The 11,907-nt window shown below is 40.5% G+C and overlaps 1 protein-coding gene across 2 annotated transcripts; it reads left to right on the top strand.

The window, feature by feature from the left end:
• Positions 1-3,360: 3,360 nt before the first annotated feature.
• LOC139763802 (uncharacterized) lies at positions 3,361-11,513 on the top strand. Of its 2 annotated transcripts, none has more exons than XM_071690073.1 (7): positions 3,361-3,486; positions 6,516-6,619; positions 7,032-7,103; positions 7,563-8,503; positions 8,783-8,973; positions 9,816-9,998; positions 10,670-11,513. In XM_071690073.1, the coding sequence occupies exons 1-7, from the start codon at positions 3,441-3,443 to the stop codon at positions 10,879-10,881; spliced, it is 1,749 nt and encodes a 582-aa protein (XP_071546174.1). In that variant the 5' UTR covers positions 3,361-3,440; the 3' UTR covers positions 10,882-11,513. The 2 variants fall into 2 exon arrangements, with proteins under 2 accessions (XP_071546174.1, XP_071546165.1); XM_071690064.1 differs by having other exon boundaries at positions 10,667-11,513.
• The last annotated feature ends 394 nt before the right edge of the window (positions 11,514-11,907 follow it).

Genomic DNA, 11,907 nt, shown 5'->3' with positions numbered 1-11,907 from the left:
ATAAAGAGAAAAGCATATGTGTTTGTAGGTGTGTCGGAATGTGAGTAATACGTGTCACATATACGACAAAGAAGTGTACACCTTCAGGTGTCTTCAGATGTTGAGAATGATGGCGTGTGAGAAACATACTCCATTTTCTGCGGGGGAGGGGGGGGGGGGGACCGAACCGGAGATCACAAAAGCATCGAGAAAACGGGGAAGGGAATCCACTTTACTAATAATACTTACGTCTTCAACTGGAAGGAGTCAAGGTGGGTGGATGGGGATGGAGGGGGGGGGGGGGATATGCCGAACAGAGACAGATAAAGAGACAAGACGAGAGTGGAAGGTGAGGAGACGAGACTGGTATAGAAAAGGGACACTCCCCTCCTCCTCCTCCCCTGCCCCACTGACGAGGAGGCGCGGGCTGACGCCTGGAGCCCCATGTCCCATCCCACCTGCCTCTAGGACTCCCTTCTCCCTGCGTGTCTCCTGCTCTCCCTCTACCCTTGCATGCTTCTTGCCATCCCTGCATGCCTCTTACCCTACCATCCCCCTACCTGCTTCCTTCCACGTACCCCTAATCCAACCTTGCTATGCACTCGTACTGGCATCAAGCCATATTCCCCTCCTGCATCTCTCCTCACCTTTCCATGTCCCTCCCTTCCTCACCACTTGACATGCCCCTCCCTGCCTGCATCTCCCCATGTCTCCCTCCCTCTCTGGAAAAAAACTGGCGTCGACGAACTTAGCTAAGGACCAGTACGGAGGCTTGCGGTGTTTGGGTTTCCTTGGGCTCTTCCATCATGAGGAACAAGACCCAGAGGCAATCCTCGGACGTAGACAAACTCTGCTGGGACCTGCGGACGTCCTCCTGACGATGCAGTCATTATACAAACATCTTCCTTGAGGGAGCGAAGAAGCAGATGGTGATATGCACGACACAGGCTTACAGAGCCATTATGTCTTTCTTAACTTGGTTTGTGGGTTGGGATAAGGAAGGAAATACAGTCATATACTATATCAGAGAAACGAGATGTTTGCAAATACTGATACATTGTATTTTTCTCTCATACCAGTATGTGATCTACATGTGACTAACACAAGTAGCACAAGTGATCTATATGTGCCTTATATGTGATCTACATGTAACCTCCAAGTGACTTATGTGCGATCCGTGATCGACCTACATGCACACAAACACTGTTGAAATGAATGAATTACTGAGATGTTGTTAGAACTACTCAGACGCCTCGTCTATGAAGTCTTTTCTTATAAGAGATATCTAGACTCATTTTTGCGTTAGTGAACTTAGCTTTCAGTAAGTGGAGATGACGATTCCTTCATCAGTCCTTGTCCTCAAGTGTTTGTTTCTCACTTCCTGTAGATAATGAATCACGGGTGAGTGAAGCAGAGCCTTGCTTGGTCGTGTCTGACTCAGGTACTCCAGTGATGTGGTCTGATGCTAGGGAACGACCCCCCGCCCTCTCTCTATCTCTCTCTCTCTCTCTCTCCCACACACACCCACCCACCCACACACACACACACACACATGCACACACACTCACTCACTCCCCTCCCCCACTCCCTCCCGCTGCCAGTAAGATCCCAAGATCATGCTTTGGGCTATCATGTCCCAGGCGCCTTAGGAGGACTACAGTAACGTTTGGGATCGTTGAGGTTCGTGTGTCTCCCTCATTCTCGTCAGTACAGGGAGACGCGGTCGTGTTTATCACAGTGGGTCAGGTAGAGGGGCCGGTGCCGTCGTGATCAAGGCTCAAGGGTCGTACCATTGTGATCAGGGGTCGTACCATTGTGATCAAGGGTCGTACCATTGTGATCAAGGGTCGTACCATTGTGATCAAGGGTCGTACCATCATGCTCAAGGATCGTAACGTTGTGCTCAAGGGTCGTACCATTGTGATCAAGGGTCGTACCATTGTGATCAGGGGTCGTACCATTGTGATCAAGGGTCGTAACGTTGTGCTCAAGGCTCGTACCGTTATGCTCATGTTACTCACGTACAAAGATAACTGAACGTTAAGAATCGTGTATTGAGGGATTGATAAATGGTTATTGATACACTGATAACTGATCATAAAGGTAAAGTCAACTCCAAACATCATGTTTGATAATCTCGAGAATTATCTTTTCTTCATATCAGACAACACTTCATAAAATAGAAATTCCTAGGAATGGTTCAGATAAGGAGTTTTCTCGTTAAATTTACATTATCAATCATCGCAATGATTGTATTGAAAGCGTTATCGGCTCATCACCGCCCACGGATGTCTGCTTAAAACTGATCGCAGTCTGTGAAGCATTCGGATATATATATATATATATATATATATATATATATATATATATATATATATATATATATATATATATATATATATATATATATATACATATATATATATATATATATATATATATATATATATATATATATATATATATATATATATATATATATATATATATATGTATATATATATATATATATATATATATATATATATATATATATATATATATATATATATATATATATATATATATATATATATATATATATATATATATATATATATATATATATATATATATATATGCATATATATATATATATATATATATCTATAGAAGGCGGCTAAAAGGGGAGGGAGCGGGATGCTGGAAATCCTCCCCTCCCGTTTTACTTTTTCCAAAAGAAGAAACAGAGAAGGGGGCCAAGTGAGGATGTTCCCTCTGTGGCTCAGTCCTCTGTTCTGAACGCTACCTCGCTAACTCGGGAAATGGCGAATATGTATGATATATATATATATATATATATATATATATATATATATATATATATATATATATATATATATATATATATATCTTTCATACTATTCGCCGTTTCCCGCGTTAGCGAGGTAGCGTTAAGAACAGATGACTGGGCCTTTGAGGAAATATCCTCACTTGGCCCCCTTCTCTGTTTCTTCTTTTGGAAAAAGTAAAACGGGAGGGGAGGATTTCCAGCTCCCCGCTCCCTTCCCTTTCAGTCGCCTTCTACGACACGCAGGGAATACGTGGGAAGTATTCTTTCTCCCCTATCCCCAGGGATAATATATATATATATATATATATATATATATATATATATATATATATATATATATATATATATATATATATATATATATATATATATATATATATAAACCTACATTCACTTTTGACGTCATAGAAGCGGAAGATATTATCAAAAATTTGATACCATACCTAAAAAATAAAACTAATAGAAAAGGAATTTCTCCTGCCAGTTTGCCAGTGGGTAGTTGCGAGCAGAGGATGAGTCTTGTTATATCAGGCAGCTGATTCCATGAAGCAAATGATTAGATAAGAGAAAACAGACGAGGTAACGAGACACTTAGTTGAAGCCAGTCGGAACGCAGCTGTAGTCAGACATGGACGCCCCTACTGTTACCAGAGAAGGAGAGACCCCACTCAAACGTAAGATAATTGAAAATTATTTCTTGGATATTTCATCATTTTTTTTTATATCAGATAGTAGGACGTCTAGATGATGAGGGTAGTACGTGTAGATCATCACAAAACTGTCTCTTATATGGGTCACTATTCCCTTAAGTCATACTAATTCTTTTGTAATGATACATTAAAAAAAAAGGGAATGTTTAGGATACATTTTTTATGTTGAGGGATATATACAGTGGGATACAAAAGGAATGCAAACAACAACAGACAACTGGATCCTTACGAGGTTGTTTGTGACAGATGAAGACGTGTGAAGCACAAATGTCAATGTGGTGAGGGTACGAAAGCAAACACTTGGCTTAAGAAGACACACCTGTCAACTTTACCTGTAACTAAGGAGACACAAATGATATCATTTGTTGACGAAATTAATCGTTTGTCAGGTCCGTCCCTTCTTTAAGGTACCTATATAGGTGCTGCTTCCAGCTACTTCAGTTGGCAAATCATTCTATACGTCAACAATTTCTTTGAAGGAAAAGTACTTGGCTTCATTCCAATCCATTCGTTTTCCCACGAGTTTCGGTTGATTACAAAATGAATGAGATAAGAAAGGTGCTTCGACCGACAGTATGAAAACTTATGATCATTTTCTGTATCATTAGCGAATAACTTTATGACCTTCTCTTCTTCCAAGCTAAATAAGCTGAAGTCTTTAACCTAACTTTCATTATATTTGTTTCCCCATCTTGGTACTTCGCCGCTCTGCTCTATCCATTCCGTTTCCTTTTTTTTTCGATTACGGTAACCAAAACCAAACACATTATTCAAGGTGGGAACGCACCAGTGAACTATAGTGATTTATCCACCCTTTTTTTTTCTCCTGCGCTGCTTTTCTAGCTTTAGGTCACCAGAGAGTATGACAGCTAAGCGTCTCTCCTGATCTTCCTTTTGTGTGTCAGAGCAATTCATACTGTAAGTTGCCTTCACGTCCTCACTGCTGAGGTGAAAGATTTTCTCCTCTGCCACTTGTGAACCGGGTCGTCTATTAATCTATGGTTGTTGTCCTGCAGGTCTGTAGATTCAGCTTCTACTGCAGCATTATTTCCCGAACTTGACGATCGTGTGTGAATTCTAATATTCACAACGCTGTGAATTTTAATTCTCAGCATGTGTGGAAAAGAAAACTAGCCCCAAGACTGGTTCCTGTGGCACGCCACTTGTTACGTCTAACCCCTCCTGAGGTCTAGGGTCGGATGACGTCATCATCATCTGCATTATTTACATCACACTTGTCAATAGTATCATGCTGAGAGTCATTCATGAAGTCATTCATCATACGATATTATTAGTCTTATCTCGAATAATGATTTTCCATCATGAGTTTACCAACTGCCACTTTTCAGCCAGCTGGGTAACAACTTCTGGGAAGGAAATTATAACGAGTTTTGCTTATCGGTCTTTACATTGGCAAACTTCCAGTCGTCAGAACTTTCCTGCAGAAAATAACCTAATGGAAAGGGTAATTAGGGCTTGACTATCTTATTTTTAGCTTCTGTTCGTGGACAAAATATATTGGTGTCCTACCGTCTTATGTCTTCCATTCCATCAGATATTGACAGTGTACTTTGAGTTCGTATGTTGATATATTGTATAATGCTTTCCTCTCCTCGAAAGTGGAACTGAATTTGCGACAAGAGTTTTGCCTTCATTGGTATATAAAGATCGAAATAAATTGTCTAAGATCTTTTCATGGTCATTTTGGTGTCTTGAATTAAGGAACTGTTTTCCATCACCAGTGGACCAACTGACTGCTTGATAACACTTTTGCCTTTAACATAACTGTGAACTACTTTGGTCTTTCTTTCGCTATCATCATATCAATATGTCCTTCAAGTTCATGTTTACCCTGATGTATATACTTGTTTACCTTGATGTATATACTTGTTTACCTTGATGTATATGCTTATTTCCAATTCTTTTCCATGCAGATTTATATAACTTCGTGTCATATTGGCTGCTGTTCGTTTTTTCTTTTTTTTTTTTTTTGCTTCTCATTTGCTATCGTCACAGAAAACATACAGGATTGTCCTTCAAGGCACTACTTACTGTTTTGGCTTAAATCTGGAAAATACCTGTCTGCTACGCAGTGGCATATTTGTTTCCACTACTGCTTCGAATGTCTTACGTAAGCGTGTACATGTCCAAATCATTTCCGATGACAAAGTAATGTAATTCCTTTTTGATTGGCTTTATACGAATCATTTTGCCGTTACGATGCTCGTGTCCTCTTATGAATTCAAGATCATCGGTGCAAAATAATGACAGTTGTTCTAATTGCGTTTTTATGTAACAAGTTACAGGCATTAATTACGTGTTACAACAAAACGCTGAAGATAAGGTTTCACTGTGTGAATTTATATCCAGCTAATCCAATCCACGACTCCCAAACCGTTTCGTTCTCTGGTTATTATATCTAAGTCATTTGAATACTGTGTTGTGTCTAGTATTTCTGTGAACACTTCCGACGTTAGGATAGTGAACTGGATTACAAGGGCACCACATACGAGTGTTCAATGTGCTATCATCTTATCAAGTAAGTTCCTACCCCAACTTATCAGGCTTTGATACCATGACAAAGAATCGTGTGATGGGATACTTAATGCTCCTCTGTGTCTTTGCTATTATTTCACACTATGTGTATTTGACGCTATTCTACTTATATTGCAGTTCCACTTATGGGTTGCAGGATTCTGTTTCTGTGGGTTTTCACATGTTCTCCTCAGAGAGAGAGAGAGAGAGAGAGAGAGAGAGAGAGAGAGAGAGAGAGAGAGAGAGAGAGAGAGAGAGAGAGAGAGAGAGAGAGAGAGAGAGACCCCTGTGTGTGTGTGTGTGTGTGTGTGTGTGTGTGTGTGTGTGTGTGTGTGTACGAAAGTCAATACACTGAGCAGCAAGATTGTAAAAAAATCTTCTGCGAAACACGAGCAGCAATCACATCATCAACAAAGATAACACCAATAGAGATAACATCTGCTTCTCTACCCGGACAGACGAGCGAGCGGAAACAGCATTGGAATCCTCAAAACGCCTTCTTGATCTGATCAGAGATAAAGACTTGCCAACGATTCTCTTCCTCTCCATCAACCCGAATAAGGTAAGCAGCACTCAACCTTACCCTCAACCTTAGTAAGATGAGGCAACATACAAACGCTATAATAATCAAGAGCCAATAGATATCAAAGGTCTATTGTCTATCAATGTATAGACCAGAAGGTCCCAGGCAAGTGTTATGGCTTCTGGACAGTATGATTTTTTCTTTGTTTATTTAGACTCTTGAAGACATTTCTGTTTTGTGGATTTGAATTCTGTTGCTTTTTATCGTTGATGCATTACTACTACTATTACTCCTCACCAGCGGCACAGAAAGTTTTGTCTCGGTGGAATATATATAAAAGAAAAGAGACTTAAGTTATGAAATCAACTTGGATAGATAAAGATCAAAACCTAACCAAATGTCACACAAGATCCATGATTAACTTAGCCGATGATCAAACATTGTGTTGCAGTTTGTGGAGGAGGATGACAACATCGTCAGTGAAAACCCGGACTTTACGAGGAAGATATGCAGGTCGTTTGAGGTAAGTTAACGAGAGGCTAATGCATCTGGTCATCAACGTTCGGTGAGTGTTGCGTCCCACCTAGACTAGGCCTCACAGAAACATAACGTCTGAGAATCTCAAAAGACACAGTATTTTCCACGTTGCTAATCTTCATTTAGTTATGGTTGTTAGATATTTCAATGCCCTTACCTTTGTCGTTGTTTGCAACTTCATCTTCACGCATTCTCCGGGAAAGAGAACACCCATGCCAGTTTTTCCTCTGTCTCCCCTTGGTCTAGGTAATTGAAAGGTCTCTCTTCGAATATTGTCATTACACAAGCACTATGAACTATGATACGTGATTTGTCTTAACAGTGTAAATAATGTGGGACGAATCTCCCTGAAGAATACGTGGAAATCTACAGATCTTGAATAGGTAGCTACGTCTTGTATATCTTCCGTTATTCGTCAGTTTACACATTATTATTTCAATTCCAGAAAGCTCTCGTGTCTGGGTCTTACTCGCCCTTACGGGAGGAGGCGAAGCTTCGCATCATGAATCTTTTGGACAAGTGCAAGGAATTGACTTCGTCCAGGACTTCCATCACTTTGAGCAACAACTTCAACTCAAGCCGGGACAGCCTGAGCGAGGCAGAAGAGGAGATCCTGCAGTTCTCCGAAATCTTGAACATGTTCGGTCACCCGGTCCCACAGGCCATCAGCGAAACCTCGGAGAACATCATCTTTACGAGGAAGATTCCCGCCGTCACAGAGGACGGATATAAGCGCTGGAAGACCTACTTCGTCTACTCTGAGAACAAAGTTCTGATGAAGATCTGCAACAAGCTTACAGAAGAGGAAGTGCGCTATATGTACCAGTTCTTCCATAAGGAGACAAGTTCCTCTACCTTGGATTGCGACACAGATCAAGCTCTGAGTCAGGATGAAGACAGTGAGGACGGGGACGACTCATGTCTTCCCTCGAGGGACACGAAGACGAGGGTCATCATGCGCGTCAAATGCCAACTGAAACCGGAAATATTTTCTGGGAAACTGAAGGGCATGATTGAACTGAAGGACGTGGCATTCTACTACTTCGTTCTGGTACTGATGAAGGAACGTATTCAGACGCGACTCCACCTGCACACTCTCTATAGCATCTTCGACTCACTAAAAGAACTTGAGAAGGCCCAGCCTCGGATAGACGACATCCTGAGCCAGCTCGGTAGGTACCCTATCGCCTCCGACCCTCCCGGCCTCTGCATCATACTGACTATGGAAGAAGGCCGCGAAGGAGCAAGGGAAGACCGTAAGAATGTCAAGGAATTGTTTGGGTCACACTATAGGTATGACGTTGTCGAGAAGATTAACCCGACCAAGGAACAGATAGCGGACATCATAAGGGAAGTAGAGACATCAAGGAACAAATTCTATGACAGGTAAGTGCACGAACGTAGAGCAGACAAGTAAACCCCCTTGCCAGACCATCATACAACTTGGCATCCACCCTTCATGTAGTAAACAGAGGATGTACTGGCTCCAGATAACATGAATAGTGTCCATATTTCCATCGTATGTTGCTCTGAAATTCATAAGTTCATAGATTCAAAACTACGAAGTGTTTGCAGCTCAGATCACAGGCTGACGCTTTAACTTCATAATGGTAATTCGTAAAAATGTGACCTGCTTCATTGACCGACACTTCTTTTTTCCCTTAGCCTGGTAGTGTGGTTCATGTCACACGGCGACAAGAAACTCCTGAAGGTGAAAAATGGCGAGATCCATAAAAGACAGGAATTCATCCAGCCTTTTACAGAGATCGAGTGGTTCTTGAAGAAACCCAAACTATTTTTCATTCAGGCGTGTGCAACCAGACATAGATATTCAACAAGTCAAGCGACGTTTCAAAGTGAGTAGACTATCTATTAAGGACACTCAGAACTTCGAGTCATGTAACAAGGTTGGAGCTTTGCGCTCTCATACGTAATGATGGCTTTTATGTCAGCAGGCAGAGCGTCATGGTAAAACGCCACACATTGTCAAATATTTCCACTCTAATCCACATTAATCAGCAAATCATTTATCTATTCCGTGCACTATTAAGAACAGAGAATTTTCTTACATGAACAGCTAACTATCTTTTCAGAAAACATGGCAATACATTACTAGTAAAGTTTACTGGCCCAGAAGTAACTACTTCATAGCTATATATTCCTCCACATGCAAAAGCTAAAACTTCATATATGAAATATAAATGTCTTTGCACTATAGTCTATCAAGGCCCCATCCATAGCCTCACTGGTTTTGTCTCTAAAAACCCACACATTCCCTCCCTCTTGGAAGCATACCTTGGTGCAGTCAACACCCAAGAAAAGTAGAGACTGTTTCATCCCCTTTACCTATCGTCCCAGTGCTCACACTTCTGTTGTCTCCATAGCCTTTGAAACTCTTCTGAAGTCTCCCTTTCTCTCAGACACTTGGAATCTCATTCCCTTCTTCCCAATAGTCAGTATGGTTTTTACGGTTTCAGATGCCTTGCGATGCATCTTTTAAAGTCCTCCTCTCTCAGGGATTTTGATGAATTGATTTGGTTGGTGTTCGTCCAATCTATCGTGTTGGACACTAGATGTAAAATAGATTCATTATTACAAAATGTTCACGTTCCCCAACCTTCAACACCTCTTTTCTGTTCCCTGACTGATCAGATGTAGCTTGAAAAGGACGAACGATTGAACGCATGCCTCATTTCAGGTGCTCATAACGAATCATTGGGAAATGGAACAGACTCGCTCACCGATTTTGAACCGAACGCAGGTGACACGTGGAGGAGGGATTATGGTCATCGGACGAATGTCTGCGACATGAACCCCTTCGCTGACACCCTCGTCTGCTACGCCACAAAGTGGTATGAGAAAGCAACGAGAGAACGGAAAGGTAAGGCTTAGACTACCGTTAATACTGCTAATCAGTGAGGTAGCCCTCACTGAGGCGGGAAGGGTAACTGTGTATAAGAAACTATTATGATTATTATTATCATTATTATCATTATTATTATTATTATTATTATTATTATTATTATTATCATTATTATTATTATTATTATTATCATCATCATTATCATTATCATCATCAACATTCTTTATATTCTTTATATTTGTCTTTGACTAATAACATTGGTTCAGCTACTGGATAACCTTTTTTTCCCCTTTACTCTCCCTATATTACATAAAGTTGATATATATTTCTCTTGAGACTGTTTGCAGTCAAGGTGCTAAATTAACCCAACTATAAGCAAAGCTAACACTTTGATAATGATGAGTGGTCCCGTCTGTCATGTGTGTAGATGACGCTTCAAGAATGGCCGTTGGCTCATACCACAGAGTAACTGACCGACGCATCTTTGATTCTGCGAGAGGTCATGTTGTACCATCGTACATAACTCACATAATAATATCTTACTTGCCAGAAGCTCAGATCTTTTACCATAGGTTTCGAGTTGAGGTCGCAACTATGGGGAGACTGAAATATATACATAGCAGATCTTATGTCGATTATATGTTTGGCCCATCTGACTTGCAAACCACTTTCCCCTTCTGTCACAGCAGGATCCCTGTACGTGAACACTGTGCTTGATCAGCTGCAAAGGTTCGGTCACCTGGAGCCAATAGAGACTGTGCTGCACCGGGTACACTACAACACAAACACAGTTCAGTTGAGGAAGAAGAAGGAGGCAAAAGTGTGGAAGCAATCACCCTACTTTGAGTCTTCCCTCCAGAAAGCATTCCTCTTCCCAGAACCTCAGAGACTGAAGGTCTAAAACCAGATCATCAAGAGATGAGAGATTAAACTAAAGTCTCTCAACATCAGTAATTATGTACTTAAACAGAATGATAATTATCTTTTTGTCTGTAGTCACTATGGTTAAGTTTCTTTATCATTTCTATCCCTGTGAGTTATCAAACCATTTCTTGCGTTTTTTTTCCCCTGATGATTGATTCATATTTACTCGTACCTCCAAATTCACTTTAATTTAAACGAAAGGATGATTGGCAGTCTGAACTTTATACACTGGCTCTTTAATGTCTTGAATTACATGATAATTACTGACGCACGAGGTTGATGATAATCGATGTAATTTGTCTGAGATTTATCATAGATCTTTGGCAATGATAGTAATAGAGAAATCGAGTAATTATAGTAATTATAGCAATGATGAAGAAGATGATGAATAACAAAATGGGTAACTAGTTCTTGATGATAACTTTCATAATCACCAGACAAAAATAGAATTAGGATGTGCTTATGATGTTGATGGTTGGAAAGAAGGTGTAATTAGGATGTTGTTAATGATGGCTGACGTAAGTTTAGCGACAGGTTAATGCATTGGATTAAGGTCTATAATCAAGGTGTAAAGGTATAGCATTATAGTTTCTTATTGTGTGAATCTTATTGGCGTATCATTATCCTTATTTCTTTGTCGCAATTGAAGATATATACAAAATGATGATGACTGAGATGTGATGATAATGATAAAGTGAGGATGATATTAAGCTTATTAATGATTGTCATAGTACACAGACACGCACACACACACACACACACACACATGCTCTCTCTCTCTCTCTCTCTCTCTCTCTCTCTCTCTCTCTCTCTATTTCCGTATCAACCAAATTCATCTGGGTTTGGCTTCCCTGATATGTACATCATTAAGACGGAACGCTTAACGAGAGAGATCAGAGGGGTTGGGGGTCGTCTTGGAAGCGCACGACAACTTGTCTACAAGAAAGCAAGAAGGATCCAGTAGTTGACCCACACACAGTACTGGCGAGGCGAGACGAGATGA

Source organism: Panulirus ornatus, chromosome 3 (assembly GCF_036320965.1).
Source record: "Panulirus ornatus isolate Po-2019 chromosome 3, ASM3632096v1, whole genome shotgun sequence".
NCBI classification, from domain to species: Eukaryota; Metazoa; Arthropoda; class Malacostraca; order Decapoda; family Palinuridae; genus Panulirus; species Panulirus ornatus.
This window is presented reverse-complemented; position numbering and strand designations above follow the sequence as displayed.